This window comes from Leiobunum rupestre, chromosome 3, assembly GCF_980474605.1.
Source record: "Leiobunum rupestre chromosome 3, qqLeiRupe1.1.hap1, whole genome shotgun sequence".
NCBI lineage: Eukaryota > Metazoa > Arthropoda > Arachnida > Opiliones > Sclerosomatidae > Leiobunum > Leiobunum rupestre.
The window spans coordinates 65,987,013-65,999,375 of record NC_143386.1 but is presented as its reverse complement, the minus strand read 5'-3'; the positions used below and the strand labels follow the sequence as shown (position 1 = coordinate 65,999,375).

General features: G+C 32.7%; 1 protein-coding gene across 1 annotated transcript; it reads left to right on the top strand.

Annotated features, from left to right (window-relative positions):
• The first annotated feature begins 3,277 nt into the window (after positions 1–3,277).
• On the top strand, positions 3,278–12,123 carry LOC149954396 (lysoplasmalogenase TMEM86A). The gene is made up of 3 exons (XM_090169045.1): positions 3,278–3,615; positions 5,988–6,381; positions 7,426–12,123. The coding sequence occupies exons 1-3, from the start codon at positions 3,556–3,558 to the stop codon at positions 7,875–7,877; spliced, it is 906 nt and encodes a 301-aa protein (XP_090025171.1). The 5' UTR covers positions 3,278–3,555; the 3' UTR covers positions 7,878–12,123.
• The last annotated feature ends 240 nt before the right edge of the window (positions 12,124–12,363 follow it).

The following is a 12,363-nucleotide window of genomic DNA, read 5'->3' as shown; positions in this document are numbered from 1 at the left end:
ATTGAAAGAAATTCAAAATAAGAATCTTTGAGTGTTTTTAAATTAAGGTGACTCGGTACAAAATTTTCAATATATATTTTCACTCTATTTTTATCAATTTTCATTATTAGATTATCGTTGTTATTATGCTAGATTTTAAACTTAAAACTGGTTTTTCTCAAGTAGGGGTTTTCAGACTTGCTTGACTCTTGCTCTAAGGTAGCGTATAAATCGTACAACTTTTAAATTTTTGTGACGTAGCGTTGATTAAAAGAACTCAACGATAACTCAGCGGTTTTTCTCTGTTGATAGTTGTTGAACCATAGAAATCTCATGGGTAACTAGAATGCTGCCGCCTACGGCCGAGCTTGTCGCCAGTTCGTTTTGAACCTTCAGCCAATGAGAGGCCGTAGAGTGGTTCTGCCAAGGAGGATAATAATCCTCCTTGGTTCCGCGTAACTATAGCGGAAGCTAGGTGACGTCATTCTCTCTGGTGACATTAAATTCTTGGCAGAACCACTCTTTGAGCTCTGATTGGCTGAGATCTGGCTATCGTCTGCCACGGCGTTTGGTCCATTTGCCAGATACACGGCAGCATTCTAGTTACCTATGAGATTTCTATGTGTTGAACGCAGCCAATAATGCAACATTGCGATTTAAGGCTGCGTCCGTAAACTGCCAGGCAGAAATTTTGGTAATTTTAAAACAAAATCTTCTACCTAGGAATTTCTCCAATATAAATTACGATTGATATTATAGATTAATGCCTTCGAATACAGTAATTACGGTCACTGGGGGGCCCCTTCCAAGGATGGGCCCCTAGGCCACGGCCTAGGTTGGCCTAGGCGGAAATACGGCACAGGTGGGGGGAGCGGCGCTAAAATACATCTTGAACTATGGGTGTAATAACAAATCATCAAGTCACATATGCACCCGCCACTGCCCCGCCGAAAATCATGCCAATATAATAATCACATGGTTTTTATTTTGGTTTTGTTATTATAAGTTTATACTTTTCTACCCTTATCTTACGACAACACACGACTTTTATTTCCTTTTTTAAAACTATAACTATTATTAAAAAATATTAATGCTTAAAACTATTTAAAAAACCTTGAAAAATAACCTTACCTTAGGTTTAATCTAAAATTTTCTAAAAATTATTTAGGTAACTAGATTTTTTTAATTTCACGGCCGTTTTTATATTGAGTTCAATGGAGGAAATCTGTGTTGATGCAGCGCCACTTTCCCCCAGCGGGAAAATTCTTGTTCACGAAAAAACAGCGACTGGGTCGGCCGCTATCTAGCGCGCAGCGCTTTATTAAAGTTGGCCATGCCGAGTTTCAATAAAACGAGTCTGGCGACGAGCTTGGGACCGCCATTTTATACTTTTCAATAAATAAAAAAATATTTATCATAATTCCCTAATTAATACAGGGACATTTCGGTTCCCCTAAAACTCAAAAACACTTCTTATCCATCTCCTGACTAAAACATGCGTAACTTACTCTGCGCATGTGCGAATGTATTCCAAGAAATGTCCATTTAAAAAGAACGGATTCCTTCACCGATTTTTGAACATGGCTGCTCCTTTTGATACATTTGCACTTGCGCAGTAACTGTTATCAAAAGTCGCATAAGACCCTAAAGTGTGTCAGTTGTACCTTCGCGCCTTTTAAAATTTCTAGTGAAACCTAGTCACACTATATAATACATAACCTACTAGTTGGAATAGTACTAGCAACTTTATATTTAGTCTATAGTCTGGCGTGATTTTATCTCATCGATTTACTCGCCCGTAGACATACATTCTAAAACACCTCACTCGGCGGCGCTGGAGTACCTCGATTTTGATGACGTATTTTCTGACCCCCCCCCTATCGTGACAAACTCTCATTATCTACTAAACCGTTCTGACCATAGATATAAGAAATGTATATAAAGGTCTAGATAAATTTCGGGGCGTCTAAGCCTAACATAAAATACGGAATTGACACCTAGCAGACACCGAGGAAGGCACGTGACCAAGAGCGCGAGCTCTCTTAGCATTTTAGTACAAAGTGCTTGACCTTTCCGCAGGCCGTAGTCTTTAGACACCATCTGTTGGTGACTTTTAGTATAATTTTTAAGCAGGAGACAATGGCTCTCGCGACGATAGCACGAGCTTTCTTACCGATAGATAGCGCCTTATAAGGATAGCCTTCAGAAATTACGCGTTTCTGCTAGCTGTCACCTCCGTATTCACTCCCTTTGAAATATTTTATCTAGACCTTTATATACGTTTCCTATATCTATGGTTCTGACACACTTTTGGGGCTTATGCTACTTTTGCTGTTATGCATATTTTTCCCGATAGAGGGATTAGAATTAGCGATATTCAAACATGGAGAATGGTGGTAGTGTCGCACGCAGAAAATTAATTCAAATCATTTAATCGTTAGCAAACCAGCATCGAAACGCAGCTATATTCTACTATCCCGTCAAAATGTAGGTTCCCGACCAACTTTATGACTGTTATCTCTTTAGTGCTCCATATATTCTACGTTAAAATATATAGCGCCAGAGAGAATTCTCTCTGATAGCGCGTTGTTGAAAGATCTCTTAATTTTGAAATTGTTAAAGTATTGTACTCGCGACCATAATGTTAAAGAAAATACCTTTACATTTCATCAGAAATACATGTATTTCTGATTTTATTGAAACTGGTTTATCTTATTTCGACTTTAATGCACTCAACTTCCCTGCCTTGATTTTGTATAATACCTACTTGAATTATTTTTAAAAATCCTTGACGTTTTAATCAGTTAATTTTCTTCCTCTATCATTTTTCCCCATAAAAATCGAAGATTTTCTCCCTTGACGCTAGTGTGACGTTTATAAACTTGTTTTGTAATTGGCTGGTGTTCGAGAGGCTGGTGTTCCATACAGTCTGCAAGAGTCAAGCAAGTCGAGATACGTGACTTTTGATAGAAATTATAAATAAGAACCCACGTTTGTTTTTTAAATTAGGCTGATTCAGTGCATAAATTTTAATATTTTTCAAAATATTTTTATTTTATATTTCTATTATTAACTATTATTATTATTCGCGATATGAAAGAAAAAATGTCAAATACAGTTTTCTTATGCTAGCTTGACTCTGGCTTTCAGACATTGTGCTAGTATGATTGTGTTGTTACACGCCCAACTTTGATTACGCGCTACCAATCCAGCATCGTATAATCAAAATTGGCCGTTGTTATGAGATAAAAAATTACCTGGCAATTTCCCAATGCCCTGAGGCTCAAGTCAGGAATTTTGTCGCGACACGTAGTGTTGTTATAACTAGTATTGTGATTGCTTTATCTATAAACCGAGTAAAAAAATTTAAGAGTAAATTCATTATATTCTTGATAAAGTAGCTGCTGGTAGTGGTAGTAGTTCTTCAAATGAAAATTGTTATTTCAGAATTGCAATGATTCAAGTGCTTAAGTGAAATTTTGGCAACTTGAATAGTGGTTTAAGCCACTTTGGCTTTGTTCAATACTACAACTTATTTTGAAATATTAATGTTACAATATTTATAAATCACTAAATATGCTTGAAGATAAAGCTGGTGAAATATCAGAAATTTTCTGGACAAGCCCAAAAGTTGTGGTATGTTGAATCAAAATCAGTTGAATAGTTTTCATTCATAACTAGGGACCTGAATAATCTACATGGTCGCTTTGCATGTTTGATAAATTGGTAATTTTGTTTAAGTTGTTTCAGCCATTAAAGTTGATTAACTAGGTGGAAATTCTGTTTACGAAGGGAGTAGTCCTCCAAATTGCAATTTTTAAATTCATTGGGGCAAATGTATAGAACTCGTATCATTTGCACTCAATTATCATGTTGGAATTGTGTATTTGCATACTAGCTACCTTTTATTTCTTATCAAGAGCCGCTCTTCAAGAGATTTTGAAATTAAGTCTATTAATTTCAATTGTTTGTTTGGTAGAAGCTCTGATAGCTTGGGGGAGGTAACTTCAATTTGAAATTTGCATCTACAGCAGTAATCAGAATCTGTTAAGAGTAAATTATAATAATTATTTCATAAGTGCCAAATGAAATAATTACTAATACTCGTGTGGAGTGACCAAAAAAATAAGTGCTTCTAAATAGAAAATTACACAACTACGAATTAACTTATAACACGCTGGTCCAGGTGGTCCCACGGCTTGGTTCACTATGACAATTAGGCTAAGAAAACAGATTAAGCTTAATGACTAAGTCTGAAGTTCACTTACAATTTGTGATAATTCTGGAAATTGCAAATGACTATCAGTAAAAACTTAACGTGTGGACTCATTTTTGCGAAAATTTATTATAAACCTTCGTTCATACTTAAGTATATATTTTTTGAGATGTCAGTCAACATTCCATGTGTCTTTAAGAGTTACATTGTTGCCCAATTGTTTATTTTTCTAATTTTATGACTGTCTAATATTTGGCTCTCATTTACCGAAAAAAAAACTAATTTTATTGGAGGAGTACTAGAAAATACTATTGAAAAAATGTTTTGTCATGTTATTTAAATTTTATATAAATGGGAAAAATTTCTTTTTTTTAATTATCAATGGTTAAATATCACTCTTAGTTGCTGATATTTTTTTATATCTTGGAATAGTACCTAATATTCAGCTCTTTCTCTGGCTTATTAACAGCCCAGTCCACGAAAAAAATTATTTATGCATATTCCCAAATGTCTTGAGTATAATTAGGTGATACATGAATCAAATATTTATCTTACCTGTTTATTCTGGCTGATTATGGTAATATTGAAAGAGATATTCGGGTATTATTGCACATCGTTAATTTTTGAATAAACAAAGTTTCTACACCAAGGTTTTAGTTCTTTAGATAATGAAGAAATCTGTAGGCAATGATGGCTTTACAATTAGGTACTTGTTGGTAGTTTGTGTTTCAGACTAGGCAGAAACTAAAATTGATAAGTATATTGTGGAATTACATATATAGAAAGCTGGATGGAGATGACGTGGTTTGTTTATAGATGACAATTATTTTATTTTAGAAGCATTTATTATAAGAAACAATTATTTTGGTACTGAATATTTATCACAATTCTAGTTATAAAATCTGACACAAGATTATTTTGTTGTCTACCAGTTGCATTAATAATAATCAGCTAGGCTAATACCCAAGGCACCACCTTAGTCCTAAGTCATCAAGTGACTTTTAAAGCCATTGATTCAGGTGGCCGGGTTACAATGCGTAGGAGGGTGGTGGCAAGCCAACAGCTCCCTACACTCGCTATTACTGTTAACATCTACAAGTTTTTATGGAAGGGGTAACCAAAGAGCTCAGGGGAAAACCCCTTAAACCAGTGGGGAGATAACTTGCAAACTCAACGCAGAAGGAGTTGTTAGAGTTTTCTCCCAGTGCCACAAGCTGGGATCAAACACGGCTCCTCTTCCTGCGAGGCGAAAGTGCTAAGCACTCCACCACCCCACTGCATTAGTCAGAAAAAAATATATGCGTTAGCACACAAAGTACAAAAGACAGAAAATACCTTTACATGAAGTTAGATTTTACTAAAATTAGTTCTCTTATAGGCCTAAGTCCCTATATCAGTTGTCGAACATTACACAAAATATAAATAAATCACTTAGAATATTGAAGTAGAATTTAAGAGGTAATAAATGTTTTGGTAAATAGTATCAAATAATGTAAATCAACAATTATCAGGGATGCGGTAAGAAGTTATTTCCTAATGTTTTTGTAATGTATATAATGTTTAAAGACTTATTTATGATTTTTTTCATTTAACAATATATTATTGATATAATTAACTATTTACCAGTGGTTAAAAAGGTGTATTTTGGAACGCTCTTGCTAGAAGGAAAAAAAACAAAAGGTTTTATGGTCTTTACTTTGGTTTGATCCTGAAGCCATTATACTTAAGTGAAAATCAAGAGTATCATGTCTTATGATATAAAATATTTAAACAAATTTTTATTTAATTTTAGTTGAAATGTGTTGGCCCAAAGCTGGTTCCATTCTTCAAAACCGTGGCTATCTATTTCGTTCTCGCAATTCCTCGTGAGAATCCATCATGGTTTGCTTGCCTAATCAAGTGCCTTCCAGTGGTTTGGCTTTGCATTTTCGTCGTTATGCACGGAATGAGTTTGGGAGAAAAGCATGCCTATTCTCGCAGAATTCTGGTTGGCTTAGTTTTTTCATGCCTAGGTGATGCCATGTTAATATGGCCCTGCTGCTTCATCTGGGGCATGCTCTTCTTTGGCATAGCACACTTTCTATACATCATTGCCTTTGGCATGCATCCCATAAACAAAATCGCAGGCACTGTATGTGCCATTGTTACTGCTGCTGGATGCACTGTTCTCTACCCTGGGCTTGATGGTAAGTTACTTTGATTCTTCTTGAAATAAAAATCATTGTTCCGTATAAGTACCCAATCTCTATCGGTAGCCATCTAGTTGTTTTGAATTAAATTGAACCTCATAGGAAGCTTATATTTCGAACTATTATCGACAAGTTTCCTTTGCCTATCTTTGCTTTGAAAAACCAATAACCTGTAAATGTACATAGAACGTGGGAATAGGAATTTTTGTTTCATGAATGGAGCTACACTCTTCCAGGTGATTGCTGTGTATACGTCTAATTGAACTGTGCTGCAGGAAGTAGTTGTAAATAATGAAAGTTATCAAGAAAGACAATTGTAAAATAGCTTCTAATGAAGCAGGAATATACTAATTTATTCGGTAAATCTTAATTTGTCAACATATTGCAATTATTGAGTGTTTTGTCCCTATCTGAGCATTGTTTTATTTCTACGCTGGCTTGCAGCTAGAGGAGGAAATAAGAGAGGACAATAGTTAAAACAATGCCAAATGGATAAAAGGGCTAAAGAAATAAAAAAAAAGGTTCTTATAGCAGTCTCCATAATGACCTAAAGCTATAATTGCATATTAATGTACATTTATGGATTTTTGGTAACATCAAATGTCAGTTTAAAGATTCATTCTAAGGTATAGACAGAGAATGAAGGGGTAGGCCTGTATAATATTACAAAGCGAGTTAAAAACCTTAGTACAGTCAAAGATAACCATAATATTATTCCAAGAAAAGTGTTCAAACAATGTGGGGGAGGTGGAATGTTTTTACTTTTTTTATTTGAAGTCTTTGGATGAAAGTATAGAAGTTTAGCTAAAATATTTCGGATGTTTAACACAATAGTTAGAAATAACCATTGCTAATTGGATTTGTGGTATGGGGCTACAAATAACACTAGAGGATAAATGGTGGTCCTTAACGACTCTTTTTACAAATATTGAAAATACAATATATATTATAGATACCTCAGTATCAATAATTCTTTTAATACCAGTAAAATATTACAATATAATTTTCCTAATGATCTTTGCCTATTTCTCTTGGTTATAGGTTTGTATATGTTAGTTGTTCCTGCTTACATATTCCTTCTTATGTTCATGGTATGGAGAGCTGTAGCCAGAGTGCAGCTCTTTGGAGACTTGTGGACGTGGACGAAACTTTGTTCCTGCGGTGGAGGAATTTTGTTTGCTATTTCTGACACTGTCATTGGAATAAACCAATTTAGATTTTCAGTGCCTTATGCACATAATGTAATTATGATAACATACTACGCTGCTCAGCTTGGCATTGCATTATCTGTTGTTGATAGCAAAGCTATGGCTGTTTTAAGTGCTGCACAGACGAACCACAGCAATTCCGTAGGTTCACCCAGTGTCTGCTGTACACCAATGAAATTAGGGAAAAATCACTGTCAGTTGCCACAAGTTTCAGTTAGTGACAATAATTGCCAAGCATCGAAATTATCCAAAAATACATCTAAGGTTCATGCAAAGAGTGACTAAAACTTTGTCATTCCCTTTTTGTGAACTAAAATATTTAGTTATCGTTATTGAATGCTGGTAGTTGAAGAAACTTCAATTTTTGGGTTTATGTAGTTTTAATTTAATTTAAAGATAATTGAAATGTTTAGTATCTGGTATTTGTTATTTAGTTATATTATATGTAAACATTTTCCTATTATTGTTAATTTTAGATTTTAGATAGTGGTTATGTAAAATATTCAATACATAAGATTGTAGATGATACGATATGTACCATGAGATCTGTGCAAACCAAATTATCTAGATGGTAAAGGTTGGGTAATGTAAGCCTTCCAATTAAAACTTAAGTACAAACAAGTTGCGAATGAGAGTTCAAAGGATGTGTGCATAAGCTAAACCAAAAAGCAGTTGTTTAGAATTGGATTTTCATGGCTTAACAATTGCTCTAATATAGAAAATAATATGTTTAACTCTTTTTAAAAATAAAATGTGTATAGATTATGTGTTGGTTGGAAGGTCATAATTGATTATTCTTTTAAATTGAAGTTAGGTAATTCATTAAAAAAAATTCCATGAGTACTATTTAAAGTTTCCTGTATGTTGTAATTTTCTCTTTTTGAATTTATAATTAACATTGTGTGTAAACAAATTTCATAATTTTTCTAGTTTAAAATTAAATTTTACTTTTTAATGTATCGTCTGGTACTTGATCTATTAAGTGGAAAAAATTATATAGTTAGGTGGTAGTTTAGTTTTGTTCAGTCGGTATGTATTGGGTAGAAGCACTTTCCTAAAATGCGATATTGATACTATCAGTAAACTAAAAATTTGAGCTTCTATAAATCTACATTTAAATTACATGGATAATATATTTGCCACACACACTAACTAGATTTTTCCCTACAGATTGCTATTTTAGGTGTTTTACTGGTGGATAATTTTAATATATCAACATTCCATTTAGAGACAAAGGTTTATTGTAAAATCTTTTTTTACAAAGATCCTCCATGAAACACATACTATGTGTAGAAGTAACTTACCAAATGTATGTTTAAAGGTTAGCCACATGCATAAAAAGAGCATTTCAAAGAGATATTCTTTTAGAAATGTTTTTTAGCAAATTTTTGGTGGGAAGGGGGTATAATATTTAAGCTAATTGGCACATTGATAACAGCCTGTGTTTTACGGATCTTTTTCAGTTAAGTTTGTAAAAATCAGTTAAATGGGTTGGGGTTTGTTTGCCAAAATAGTACAATTTTTATCTCTCCACTGTCCAAAAATTTCCGAAAAATAAATACTGGCTGCATTTGTATTGTTTTTTTTGGTAATATTGTGAAACAAGTGGGAAAATTATAGGCTTATTTTTAGTGATACCATTTATGACATTGGTTGAAGCATGTTTATCATAGTAACCATTGTAAACCTTAAACCTACTTATCTAAAAATTTAAAGGTGAAATTGGTCAGATAATTTGTTTGTAATTTTTAGATACAAAAATTGATTGTTTCAATCAATATTAAGATCTTATTGAGGCTTTGTTTTTCTTCCTATTTTTAATTCCAATTAAAGAACCCAATTGAAGGAGAGTAAATAGTATATTTACTTCAACTGTCTCTTTAATTTTTTTATCACGTCACTTTTTTTTATTAAGATAAAGGAATACATACAATAAAGTTGTTGGTAAATGGTAAAATGACCATTTTGTGAATTTCATTATATTATTAAAAGTAGAGGATCTTTGTAATAATTGGTTTTGATGTGTCTCGAGCTGAAACAGATGCTCAACTGTTGTTAGTTGGGATGACTTAAAAGGCCATATTGTATTAGCATGTTTGAAAACCTATGAAAAGTAGGAGAAGTCTCAACAATTTGTAGGGAAACTGAAATTAAAATAAGGTATATTGGCGGTTAACACCAAGTTATGTTGCTCAGCATTAATGTTTATCGGCAAAATAATGTGGGGTGTGGATCTACGCTAAAGGTCATAAAAATTGAAATTCGAGCAACGTAACTATAAAATTTGTCAACTCTGGAGAAAAGTGGATACGTATGGCTACCCTCCAAGTTAGCTACTAAAACTGGGTGTTTCTAAGTTAGAATGTTATTTGTGACGCAGACCTGAGTGGTATAAGTTAATATCTGAACTTATTAATGTGGTAAGATTACCATTTTCATTTTGTCTCATTCGAGTTAAGAAAGCAAACAGCAGATATCAACTTGCACAGTGAGCTAAAACTATTGCTCTCTTGGTCAATTAGTGAAAAATATTTTCACCATTTCATGATGAATTTTGGGCCCCCCTCCGTAGCCTGAATAACGCAAATTGTGTAAAGGACTACCCCATTGTTTGCTCAGTCTATCCCCCAGCGATATCACTGCAATGGCATACATGTTTCTTACAACTTAGCCTTATGATGGTGTAGTGGGTATTTTCTTAACCAATTTTAATGCTAATTTTTTTTACTTGACATGTGCACATTAGTTATAATAAACTCTGATCATGTAGAATCCGATGTATTAATTAATAATTAAATTAATTTCTTACCTTCTTCAATTACTTCGCCCACAAAGACTTAAGCAATACCAGAAACTACGATTACAACAATTTGGGATACTGAGCATCCAGTAATTGATTGCATCCACTAATTTAAAACAAATTTTAAGAACTAACCAGATTTTTAAGTCGACATTTTGATAGTTTTATTCATTGAAATAAAAGTTAAATTAAAATGAATATTTTAGTTTTAAAAAATGTAATTAAATAGACATTTTACTAGATTTATTTCATTAGTGAGGACTGAAACAAACGATATAAAAGGAAGTAACCTGATACCTGAAACTAATATCTGCTAGTTGCTGCTTAACTCGAATGTGACAAAAAATTAAGATGGCAATCTTACCATATCTTACCATATTATTAAGTTTTGATATTAACTTATACCACTCAGGTTTGTGTCACAAATAACATTCTAACTTTGAAAAAATCCAGTTTTAGTAGCTAGCTTGGAGGGGTAGCCATATGTAACAACTTGTCTAAAGTTGACAAATTTTATTTATCTAATTTGATCATTTTTTACTTTTAATCATTGCTTTAAAAGAAAATTTTAATTGGGCATAGTGTACATAACTTATGTAAAAAATAGTTTCATAAGCGTGTTTCAATAATTGCGTCACATCTTTCAGCTTAAGTAATAATTATAACAATGGTCATCCAAGCCACCCTGAGGTAGAATACACTCTCCTCTGCTTTTTCATGTCAGTCATTATTGAAACTGACTTATTACTTTTAAAAAAAGAAAATATAATATTATTGGCTTTTCTACTGAAACCACTCGGAAAAATCATTTACATGCTTTTGTAATTTAATTGGCCACAAGAGGCTCTGCTAAAATGTACAAACTTTATTTTAGTAATATAATTAGCCTCATGTAGATATTCAATGAGGTTATATAGCCTGTGTTGCTACTGTTTTCTTGTTGTATATGGCATTCACAATCCCTAGTACTTTGGGATTGTAAAGGGATTTCTTGCATATTTTGTATTTTACTTGATTTTTTTTATCTATTTGATCTAGTTAGTTATTCAGTATTTGTAATAGCGTATATTAAGCAAATCCAAAAATAACTAATAGTGTAAATTCAATTTTATAGGTTCCTAAAAATTATTTGTAGTGTCGTATGTATGTTCAAATAATTATGTTCTTTAAGATTAAAGTGTACACATTAATTTAAAAATTTGTTTACATATACCGAATGCCTTTAGTATATTATATAATTTCTACTAGTAGATGTGGATTGTTATTTGTGAGAAATACAAATTACTTAAGAGATCTTGAAAATATTTCCAATTCCAGTTATTTTTCCCACATTTCCCCCCCCCCCCCTAGTTTAGATTTAAATCTATTTCAGAGTGGAATATGTTAACTTTTTTTTTAAAAGTTGTCAATTTAGATTGAAAAGAAATTGTTTCATTGAAAATGTTTTAATATATTTACTGTAACCAAAAGATTTGTTTAGGGAAAATAACTGTACCAATTAATGAACTAGTTTGGTTTTGTTAGTTCGTGCTGTAGTATTTTACTTAATTGGCAGTTATTTCAAACAGTAGTGTTATTTGCCAAAACAATGTTATTTTTAATAGTTAGTGAACCAATTAAATCATTAATTGAACAGTCAGCTAATGCTTGTTACTGATTATTAAAAAATGCTCAACTAATGGTACAAATTTGTTTTCGAATGTAAGACCAAAAACTATTATTTTATCCCTTAATTAAAATTTAATGCTTAATTTGTATCATTTATTTACTTTTTCCCTACATACTAGCAGCATTGGTGGTGAAGTAATAATAAGGAAATGTTTTTATTGGGGAATTTCAATCAATTTAATGCACTTGAAATGGAAAGTGTTGATTCACAATTCACTAAAATTCTAAATAGATACCTTCAAAATGTCACTCCCAATATAACATGACCCCCTTATGCAACCCTTACCAAAAAATAAGTTGGAT

Excerpts from the sequence above, each read along its gene's own strand:
- LOC149954396 (XM_090169045.1), top strand. The coding sequence starts at position 3,556 with ATGCTTGAAGATAAAGCTGGTGAAATATCAGAAATTTTCTGGACAAGC. Across the intron at positions 3,616-5,987 it reads GGACAAGCCCAAAAGTTGTG|TTGAAATGTGTTGGCCCAAA; the intron begins GTATGTTGAATC and ends ATTTAATTTTAG. Across the intron at positions 6,382-7,425 it reads TCTCTACCCTGGGCTTGATG|GTTTGTATATGTTAGTTGTT; the intron begins GTAAGTTACTTT and ends TCTTGGTTATAG.